This window comes from Leptonotus elevatus, chromosome 20, assembly GCF_054856555.1.
Source record: "Leptonotus elevatus isolate MCC_2025b chromosome 20, RoL_Lele_1.0, whole genome shotgun sequence".
NCBI lineage: Eukaryota > Metazoa > Chordata > Actinopteri > Syngnathiformes > Syngnathidae > Leptonotus > Leptonotus elevatus.
In genome coordinates, this window is record NC_141258.1 from 4794144 (window position 1) to 4804647 (window position 10504).

The 10504-nt window shown below is 41.1% G+C and overlaps 1 protein-coding gene across 4 annotated transcripts; it reads right to left on the reverse strand.

The window, feature by feature from the left end:
* Positions 1-55: 55 nt before the first annotated feature.
* tdrd1 (tudor domain containing 1) lies at positions 56-10340 on the reverse strand. Of its 4 annotated transcripts, none has more exons than XM_086064066.1 (24): positions 10271-10340; positions 9818-9954; positions 9684-9721; positions 9542-9596; positions 8604-8718; positions 8462-8528; positions 8297-8377; positions 8040-8219; positions 7821-7964; positions 6817-6982; positions 6678-6752; positions 6376-6552; positions 6191-6298; positions 5927-6097; positions 5470-5724; positions 4653-4784; positions 4467-4574; positions 4225-4392; positions 3557-3883; positions 3126-3242; positions 2910-3041; positions 1835-2002; positions 1413-1765; positions 56-278 (listed from the first exon to the last, which is right to left on the reverse strand). In XM_086064066.1, the coding sequence occupies exons 2-24, from the start codon at positions 9933-9935 to the stop codon at positions 186-188; spliced, it is 3348 nt and encodes a 1115-aa protein (XP_085920192.1). In that variant the 5' UTR covers positions 9936-9954; positions 10271-10340; the 3' UTR covers positions 56-185. The 4 variants fall into 4 exon arrangements, with proteins under 4 accessions (XP_085920192.1, XP_085920193.1, XP_085920191.1 ...); XM_086064067.1 differs by having other exon boundaries at positions 3569-3883; positions 9818-9965; XM_086064065.1 differs by having other exon boundaries at positions 9818-9965.
* Positions 10341-10504: the final 164 nt, after the last annotated feature.

Here is a 10504-nt window from a genome sequence, read left to right on the forward strand (position 1 = left end):
CACTACTTTTCTTTCTAATTTTGCACAAGTGATGTACTTTGAAAAACACTACACGTTATGAACTTGTTAGTGAACTTTTATGCAAAACACAACTTGAACATATTTAAACAAAAACCATTTCAGCAGAGAACACTTGGAACAGAATTGCAACATTAAAACAAAACACCAAAAACTTAACAGCTGCTTTAACGCTGGGAGGTCTCAACAATCTGGGTGAGCGACGACGCAAGCAGCTCCATCATTTGCTCCATGCGTTCGATGATGCGCTCCAAACGCCTCTGTGGGGAGAAAATAAAGTTTTGGAGATAATACTTATTTTGGTTAAGTTTGTTTTCAAGAGACACTGTGTAGATTTTTCTGCAATTGAGTGCTGAACTAATAGAATGCAAAGTTCAAAGTGGGTGCATTTGGAATCAGGCACACACACTATTGTGCATACCACCAATTAAAACCTTTGCCAAGTTCTTCTCCTTCGGGTATTCGTAGCAGAAAGATGGTTGGCCAAACATGTCAGCCTCCTGTAAGGTGCGGCGCGACCAATGTAATATAATTAGCGATGACTAGAACTACAGTTATGTCAAAAAAACATACGTTGATGTTATAAAAAAAAATTGTGTGTGTATTATTGAAATTAGGGTTGGACCAATAATTGGCCAGGGCGCCGATATTGCCCATTTTGTCGAATATCAGTATCGGCCTTTTATTAAAATCAGACAGTTGGTAAAAAGTCAAATTTAAAACCATTTTAATCTCAGGGAACTATCTAAATGTTCAGTTAACTTTATGGCAGATGACCCTGTGAACCCTCTGAACCATTTTTTTCTTCGATATTAAAACAAATGAATGTGAAAGTCTAAGATTTCAGGTATTTTTAAATATTGGGAAAAAAAGATTTATTGTAGAAAACTAGAGAGTGCTATGGTATTTACTTGTTTAAGTTTCCATTTAACTTTTTAAGACGTACTGATAACCTTGGGAGCTCCCTGGACATTTTGTTAGAAATCTAAAAGGATGTCTATTGTCTAAGATTTAAAAAAAAAAAAAAAAATACTTCTACATTTTGAAAAGTCTGAAAAATTGCTCAGTAAACATGCTTTAAGACATTACAACGAAGTCAAGATTGGCATTTGTATTTTAATTTTTTTGGACACCAATATTTTTTCCCACTTTTCTACTGAAAATGAATATCGGCCTCCTTGACTGCTAATAATGGGCATCAGTATCGTCCCTGAAAAAAAAACATATCAGTCTATCTCTAATTGAAATCAATGTTGGGTTTTAAAAATTGAATGAACATTGAAAAATCCCCCAAAATTCTACACACTCTCCCTTTAAAATAACACATACAACACAACAGACAGCTGCTAAAATAGAATAAGATACTTAAACTCATCAACAAAAGCAGCTCAGACCTCTGGCTCCAGGTTGTGCCCAAGGCTTGCAGTGGGCTCAGTTGCATTCACTGTATTTTCCACAATCTCACGGAGGGCAGGTGCCACTCCAGGCTGAGTAGTGCTGCTGCTCTCCATCTGCTCAGCCTCCGTGACAGCAGACTGGCTCGGTGCACTATGGACTTTTTTGCTCTCCAGTGCATCAAGGATCAGAGCGCTGAGGTGGACGCCGCCCTTTTCGGCGGGCAGGCTGACAGTGACGATGTTGGTGAAGCCGTCGAAAGACAGCACGGTGGCAAGGGTTGCGTCCAGCAACAAGCTGAGGTACATCTGCAGCACGTCTGGTGGCCAATTGGCAGGGAAATGCTCCTTACCTGCGAAGGAAGAGGAGATGGTGTCACTAACACAGAGGTGAGTTAAAAAAAATAAAAATAACTACTTACCAGTCAGAGCACAGCGGGCTATCTTGAAGGGGAGTTGCAGCAGGCGCTCGGGGATGGGCAAAATGCGGGAGACTGGCACATTTTCGCTGTTGCCATAGTCGGCGTAGAGGACTGCTACCCCATTGTCTAAAACCTCGACAACCACGGCACGGTACCAGGTGTCATCAGCTGGTTCAGGAAAAAAAGAAAGAAGACATTTTGGTGAATATGAATGTAGCAAAAGGAATTCATCCCTCAATTTTCTACAGCACTATCCTCATCAGTATCCCAGGTGAGCTCGAGCCTATCCCAGAAGACTTTGGGCAATGGAGGTACACCTTAGATTGGTCACTAGCCATTCACGGGGCAAAATAGAGACAAGCTGGATTTAAGATTCTGGATTCTTCCAAAGATGCTCCTTTGGAAATACCAAAAATCCCTATTTTGTATGTTCAGACACTTTTAAAACATAAGAAGAGCTCACAATTTGTTGTTGTATGAATACCAAGATGAAGTAATTAGTACTATTGCCCTTCACACTCCTTTTTCCGGGAACTTTTCATATATTAAATTTTTTAGTTTTTAAATAATTTTTAATGTATGAATTTTTATTTATTTATTATATTTTAGTATTTTATATTTATTTTTATGTGTATGATAGTGTGCTGATCTCAATGTGCAGCACCTTGGAAACGCTTGTTCAAAAAATGTGCTATGGAAATAAAGTGGATTGGAAAATTTACCATGTTGCAAAAGCCAGATTGTAATACTTTACGTTGCCCGCCTTGTCACGGCAGTGTTCTGAGAACTCCATCAAACTGGACCCTGTTGTTAGCCGGCCTGCGGAATGCATGCTAGGCTGATTGCATGTCATGTTTAAAGGAGGGCCGCTCCTATGCTGGGTCGCGCACACGCTGTGTAATTATGTGCTAGCAGACACCAAATAACCATCTTAGTGCACCAACTGCAGGTGGGGTTTCAAGTCAGTAAACATAGAATGTGGATTGTCTAATGTTTTTTTTTTTTTTTTTTTAGGACCAGAAATTTCATTTTGTTAAGCACCATACGCAAAGATTTTTTAAGTTGTGCGTTTCACCGGTGAACTGGGCGGAGCAGGCGACCCCGGGGACAAGTTTGCTCTTGTCAGTGCATGAAGACAAAGTGGCCTTATTGCTGCTGCAGAAGGCGGCCAGCTCAAGCATCATCTCCTGGAGCTTCTGTTGATCCACTGCAGCAACAACAGAGATTGGCAGATCAGAGCAAGTTTGAACGCCTTTGTGGTTAGAATGAATTTTAAAAAAAAAGTTCTGACCCTCGATGGGGCTAAGCAAATAGAAGAGGGAAGGACTGGTAACAGCTGTGATGTAAGGCTTAAAGGATCCATTGATGGGCAACTCAACGGTCTTCCAGTCTGTTGGGAAGGTTGGACCTGCAGGGAGGAGAGCTACATTCCAATCATGTTCCTCAACTGTCAATCATTCATTTTATTTAAGATGTGAACTGTTGGGTCACGGACAAGAAGTAAAAAAATGACAGGATCTTTAGTCATAAAACATTTTGAGGTTTACGAATGGGTAAAAATGTGTCACGTGGCACACTCAGATGAATATTTTTCATTCTCTTATCTACTTTCTGTTTAAATGTATTTTTCATCACTGAATTCTGACTTTACTATTACATAAATAGCAAAGTGTTGTGCAACAGTGACACAAGTTGAGAACCTGTGATTTAGAGGATGCTTACACTCTCGCTGACCTGATGGCGACTTCTCCTCTGTGGTCATCTGTTTGGCGGTCTGCATTTGGCTGCACTCCGCTTGTGGTACGCCCGGTCGCTGGTCGACCCTGGGCGACAAGCCTGCATGCGCCTTCTGGGCAATTTCTCCAGGATATCTGGCAAGATGATTTGAGACGAGACCGGCTGCAATGTCACCGCCTCTGCACTCCAGCTCCACGCCGTAACCTTGTTTGGTGACGGAAAAGGCGCATGCGGACAGCTTTTCGCCTTCCACATGCGACTGAAACCACAAGGTGGCTTTGTGGTCCCAATCTGAAGCTATGGGCTCCGCGCCTGAAGGAAAATGCACACAAGAACCATTTTGTGGACGTTTAGAAACACAGACTGATACGAGATTTAATGGATATTCTTGGAAATGTGCTGCACTGAACCACATCGTCAGAGTTCAAAGAATAACAGGTTTGTAAATGTAAGTGATGCATTTAAACAGCTTACCTTTAAATACAAGTCTTAACAAGTGTGCTAAGAAACCATGTGCCACACTTGTTGCATCTGATGAGGCAATTAATCAGTATTGTGTGTGTGTGTGTGTAAGGTAACAACAGGGATTTGAAATTTGACCCTCACTTCTCCCCCTCTGTTGCATGGTAAGAGAAGGTCATTTTTTTGTGCACCTGAGAGGAAGCAACGAATGGCCTGGAAGGGCAGCTGGAGGAGCGGAGGCGTAATGGAGCGAAGGTTGCTTCGTTCCACTTCCATGCTGTGACCGTAGTCCACAAAGTTCACGGCCACCTTGTCTTCAGACATGCCGCTGACCATCGAGCGGTACCAGACGCCATCACCTGAGGAGCAAAAGTGTGAGCAGAAACATTCCCAAACAAAACACAGCATTGAAAATGTGTTTGGGCGAAACCACCTGGAAACAGGGCACAGCAGGGCTCCCCCACTTTGGGCTCAAAAGTCGTCGCATCTGCCTCACAATGTTGCTTCAGCTCAGCTTTAAGATCCATCATTCGCTGATTGTCTAAGATTTTTTTCCCCCCCAGACATTACACATTTGTATATCAAAAGACACTTGATTCATCATCAGAAGTGCGCATACCCGCAGGATTGTCAATGTGGCAGAAAAACTCTCCAGGGTTGTTGATGATAACTGCGCACAGCACCACTAACTGGCCGTCAGTGGGAAGCTCAGCTGAGGACCACGTCAGAGGCTCGCATACAGAAAGTAGCGCTGAGGACGCCATCAATAAGTCACAAAAATCGTTATATTTTGTTTATTTCATTTCATATATGAATTCCTTTATTATATTAACATTCATCGAGACGTGCGTTGTAAACGCCACCAACAAATAAATAATAAAATACATAAATATGCTGTGATGCTGAATGATTTCAACTATTCCTACAGGAAGGTAAAGTAAGTGAATTCCTTCCCAGCTCAAACTGTTGCATCTTAAGTGTGAAGGCAATGATTTAACTGACATTCCACAACTACATACTGTCACCTAGTGGCATTTTTAAGAATGAATACGTTTTGTGTGAAGTGCTTTACATGAGAAAAATAACAGGGCAAAAATAAAAATAACAAAAACGTCATGAAAAGCATATACTATATATCAAAATATTTGTGTCCTAATTTACAAATGTTCCCAAATTGACTTCAGTATTGGTCTGTTGCATGAATGGTAGCAGGTGGATACACGGGTTAGTTGCACCTCCTGCTATCTATGTTTGGTTAAATAAATTTTTGTGTAATGTATTATGCATTATATTGAATTGTAATTAATTATAATGTATTATGTATTTTTCTGGTTCTATTTTTCATCAGAATTTATGTTTTTGCCACAATAAAGCCATTTTTTTATTTTTTTTTTTTAAACATGACAGTTGGGGAGAATCCACTGCATTTGTCTTACCAGGTGGTTCTGCAGCAGCCTGCGGGCTATCGTTACCCTTAACCGGACCAGCAACCGGAGCAAGTGAGGCGTACCCGGCAGAGACGAGCAGCTCAGCGATGTTGTCCTGTGGGTCGCTGGCCTCGTCAAGCATGACAACCAGAGCTTTGCCCTCATGCGCCCCTTCAACAACCGTAAGCAGGATTCTGTTGCACACCCTGCGTTGCAGGGCCAACAGGCACTCCTCGGACCAGTTCTCCCCTACGGGCTGTATCCCTGGAAGGATCCCGATGACAGAGATCTAGTCTGAGAATCACTGATCAGCAGGGAGCGACATGATATAACCACAGCAAACATGGCAACTCAAATGGAAAGATAAAAATGAAGCTATTGGTCACTCATTTGCTCAGACACACGGACAAGAATTGGAAAAAAAAATAACGATGCTTCCTTCCGTTCTCTGTACAGCTCATCTTACCTGCGAGACCACAAGGAACAGCCTGCATTGGCAAGGCGAGCAGTGAAGAGCTTATGGCTCTCAAGTGGCCTATATTCACATCTTCAGAATTGCCAAAATCAATGTAGCCGACACAGACGCGCTCCTCAGAGGAATACGCCAGCACTTTGGCCCGGTACCACTGCTTGTCCTCTGGGAGAGTACAAGAAGGCCACAGAGGATATACAGTTAAGTCGCAAGATTATACTTGCAGTGCATCAAATGTACACCAGGTGAGTTTGGTACCCGAGAACTGGGCGCAGCACACGGTGCCGGGTGCTGGTCTAAAATTTTGCATCGCAGACGCCTGATTGCAATGCTGCTTCAAACTCTGCTGCAAATCGTTAATGATGCCTGCCAAGTAAAAAAAAGCGCTTAGTCTAAAAATGTCCAAACTTCGTACTACATTGGTACTTTGACAAAACACTCACCGGCATTCTCCACCTTCTGCACAATCATTTTATCAGGCGAATGGAAGTGTGTAATCACGACATAGAAGGAGTCCCCTACAGCCAGCGTGAGAGGCTCGGGTGGCTGAGCCCAGCTGTTGTCATCCTTCCCCTCAGATTGACGCTTGAAGTTTTCCAAGGAAGCACACAAAATGGCATCTGAAGGAGGCCGCAAAATGAGTGTCAGCTTCTTGATTATACGTAGATCTTCACTACTCTTAAAAATAAAAAATAAATAAATAAATAAATAAAAAGGAACTGTGAATGTGCAGGCTTACTTATACCTTTCACTGTTGGTGATAAATCAGCTGTTTTCTTGACAAAACCACGATCGATGAGAACTGAGCTTAGACGCTTCCCTGCAAGAAGTCTTAACGTCATTTTTATACTATCGGGCATATGCACACTTACCCTTGCACTTACCGATGGGAAGCTCGATGTCCACGGCGTGTGCGTGAACGTTCTCCAGTGTTTTCACCAGCCTGACGGTCACGACCCGACCAGTCAGAAGCTGGTTCACGACTGAACAGCACTCAGCGGACCAGCGGCCATCTAGCGGTTCTACGCCAGAAACACAACACTCCATTGCCTGAAGAGAAACATTTTGAAAGCTTTTATCAGTTTTACTGTCTATCAGTGTTAATTTAATCACCGAAAACTAAAAAAAATAATTTCGTCAACACAGATTTTTCACCGCACTAAAACTAGACTAAAAGCCTCATTAATAAAGTCTGTATGCATTTTTGTCGACTAATGAAGACGAGACGAAAATGTACTTCACTTAATAAAAACTGGACTAAAATCTATGCACATTTTAGTTCATGAACAAAAACAAAATGGAAATTATATGATTTTGTAAAATGTCTCTGCTAATCTGTTTTTCATCAAAAAGATGAGAACATTTTATGTGAAATAGTTTTAGATCGGAAATGTTCAACATAATCTGCTGACAAAAAAAATACAGAAGTTAAAATGCTTGTCCTGACTAAAACTAGACTAAAATGCTGACAGTTTTTGTTGACTAAAACCACACAAATAAAATTATGTTTTCTCGGACTAAAATACTGTAAAGACTAAAATGCTAGATTCATAGTCAACTAAGAATGGACAAAATTAAAACGGGATTAGGTTGACCAACTATGATAAAAACTAACAAGCATGACTGTAATTGAACTAAAACTGAAAAACGGCGGATACAATTAACACTATTGTGTGTGAGACTCGACGTTTTTGTGTTTCAGATCATCTGCTGTACTGAATTTTGTCTTCATTTATTAATATTCATTTCATTTGCTTGCTTTTTTTGTGTGTTATCGATTTTTGTTTTACCTGACTGATTTTTACTCCATGTACAGCACTTTGTATGCAGCGATTGTTCTTTTAAGTGCTTTACAAATGAAGTTGAGTTGACTAAATGTACTACTAACACAAGGATGAAAGAGCTCAAGGTCAGCAGGCAGGGGCCTCATCCTGTCCATGGTGACGTCTTCCTCATTCCCATAGTCGATATAAAGCATGTGAGCAGACCTTTTGTCTGTGGCCAATTTCTGGACCAGAGCTCGGTACCAAATCTAGGCATGACAAAACAGCAGCAAAAGGCATTAGAGCAAACGGCCGCGTTACTCTGCCTCACTGTCGCCTCTTACCAGATCGCCAGAGAACTGCGCAATGCAGACCTCTCCGACATAGGGGACATAAGGGGGCACACAGGGATAGCTGCGAGTCTTCTGGAGTTGGCTGCCGATACTCTGCAGAGTCTCCAGCAGCTCAGAGTTTTGGATAAGCAGAAAAAAATGTCCAGGGTCGTAAAACTCCACAACGGATGCCTAAAATCCCCAAACGATCAATACTTGGCAATAACATGCACGCAAATTGTCATTCTTGGCATTTAAGGTGTAAGCACCTGAATATCTGCTTCCTTATTAATCTTAATGGGAGGCAAGTCCTTCAAATACACCCTGCGGACTTCCTTGGCATCTGCCTGCTTTATTTCAGAGGGAGAGAAATCAGTAAGTACATAAGATTGAGTATTTGTTGCATAAATGTGGAAGGCCAGACTTCTAACTACCTTTGAATCCAGAAGGTTGGTATTATTTGCCAATGTTGGCCAAGCAGCAATCTGATTCGGCTTCTCCCTTCAAAATTTAATTCAAATACTTACATGCGACTTGGAATAACGGAACTCATATTTACGGCTGTTGTTGGCTTACTTTGCGGGCTCCAGGTCAGCGGGCATGCAAATCTGCTTGTGCCCCTCCCAGTCCCGGGTCTGGCACACCGCCGAGCAGTAGATTGCCTTCTTGCAACGAGTACAACGTAAATTCCCTGGAAGATGAATGAGCACATCATCACAATTGAATATCGGATGTGCTGATCAAAAACAGTGTGGGACAAGAGAAAGTATATGTTCTATTTTTATTTAATTTTAGGACATTTACAGTTTTTTTCCTGACATTTTTCTTTCTGACCTTACCTGAGTGTTTTTTTATTTTTGCATCCTTTCTTCCATCCTGCGTTTACTGAAGCCTATTTGTCTGTCATCTTAGTTTTTTTCCTACATTTGTGACTTCCTTTTGATCTCTTTCCAGCCTTATTTACACATATACTACCTTTTTTTCCTGGCCTCTTTTCCTTCCTTACCTTTTTCCTAAGACAAACATTTTATTCATGTATCCTTGCTTTGCTTAAACATATTTTGCTTCCTTCATTTACTAATTTTATTCATGCATCAATAAATCTCTTTCCTTTCACCTCAGAATGGCTTTTTTTTCTCCATCCATCTTTCCTTCCTGGCCTTCTTCTTAACTGTTACTTTTTATTCTTGCATTCTTTGTTGATAAAGCCTATTTTCTGCCTTCTTTCCTTTGTTTATTACTCCCTTCCCTCATTACTCTGTTAAACCTCAAACCTTTTCCTTACTGGCCTCCTTCATTCCTTACCTTCCTTCTTCCCTCTCTCAAACCTGCTTTTTTTACTTTGAATTAGTTGTTCATTTGCTGAAAACATGGGCAATATTTTCAAATCCACTTTCTTTGTTCTTGGCTCAAATCCTTTGAAAATATTCATTAATTTGATTCAACAAAGAGTACAATCTAGCTACTTTTGGCCCACCCTCATAAAATGTCACATATTTAATTGGGAACATTACCTTGTTGACCACAAAAGTTGCAGAGGAAAGCAGGTGATTTCATGGTCCCAGGTGACTTTATGGAGGAAATAGGACAGCATCTTTTTAAGAATTGACAGTCAGATATAACTGAGAATTATTTTAGATGGAATACTGTATATACAGCTGGTTTATTCCCACTGGCTGGTGGAGACACTGGGCCTACAGAAGAGGAACATTAAGTAATTAGACTGGCGTTCAGGCATAAATGGTTAAAAGTGTTTGAGTCAGTACAAAAAAAGAGCTGAAGGTGTTTACCGGCTCCTTGTAACAACAAGTCCGGTTTCACAGAAAACCGACACTCGACCGGACTGGATGACGGCTTCCTCAATGGCTGGTTAGGCCGCACCATGTTCGGGGAAAATAGGTTGTTCATGGCAAATGGCGTTCGAAAACTGCAATACAACTGTATAAATATAATGTTTGCGACAAATGTTATGAGCAACTCGCTAATAACATTTGTACTTTTGCAATTTAAGCAAGAAGTAGTTGTAGGGCTTACTCTAGCAAAACGAAGCAAAATTAGCAGTTAGCTTGACGATTAGCGACTAATTGCAACTAATTGACAACGTCGTGTTCGGGGATATAACGTAGCTAATATGGTATGACGACATAATATACCACGTTTCACGTGAAAAATTACATTAATTTTAAATAACTCACAATGTTAAACTAATGGTCCAACTTTTTATGACAAATTCGCGTTTTTACCTGCGTGGCCGTGGAAGCGTTGGAGTGGGGAAGGGGGAGAGGGGGGAATTAAGGCCCTACGCATGCGCAATGATGCAAGCTGCTGATTGGTCGAAAGGTTCAGAGGGAATTTGGCGATTTGGGCTGCGTATCCTTTATTCTGTAATACATAATTCTGAAATAAATAGATATAGTTCACAAAACATTTTTTTTTTTAAGAATACAATTGAACAACATATGACTAAAGAAAAAGCT

Bases quoted from the DNA above. Each gene is read 5' to 3' on its own strand.
- tdrd1 (XM_086064066.1), bottom strand. From the start codon at position 9,935: ATGAACAACCTATTTTCCCCGAACATGGTGCGGCCTAACCAGCCATTG. The intron at 9,722-9,817 runs GTAAACACCTTC...CCTCTTCTGTAG, and splicing joins CTTGTTGTTACAAGGAGCCG to GCCCAGTGTCTCCACCAGCC. The intron at 3,243-3,556 runs GTAAGCATCCTC...TCCTCCCTGCAG, and splicing joins GCCATCAGGTCAGCGAGAGT to GTCCAACCTTCCCAACAGAC.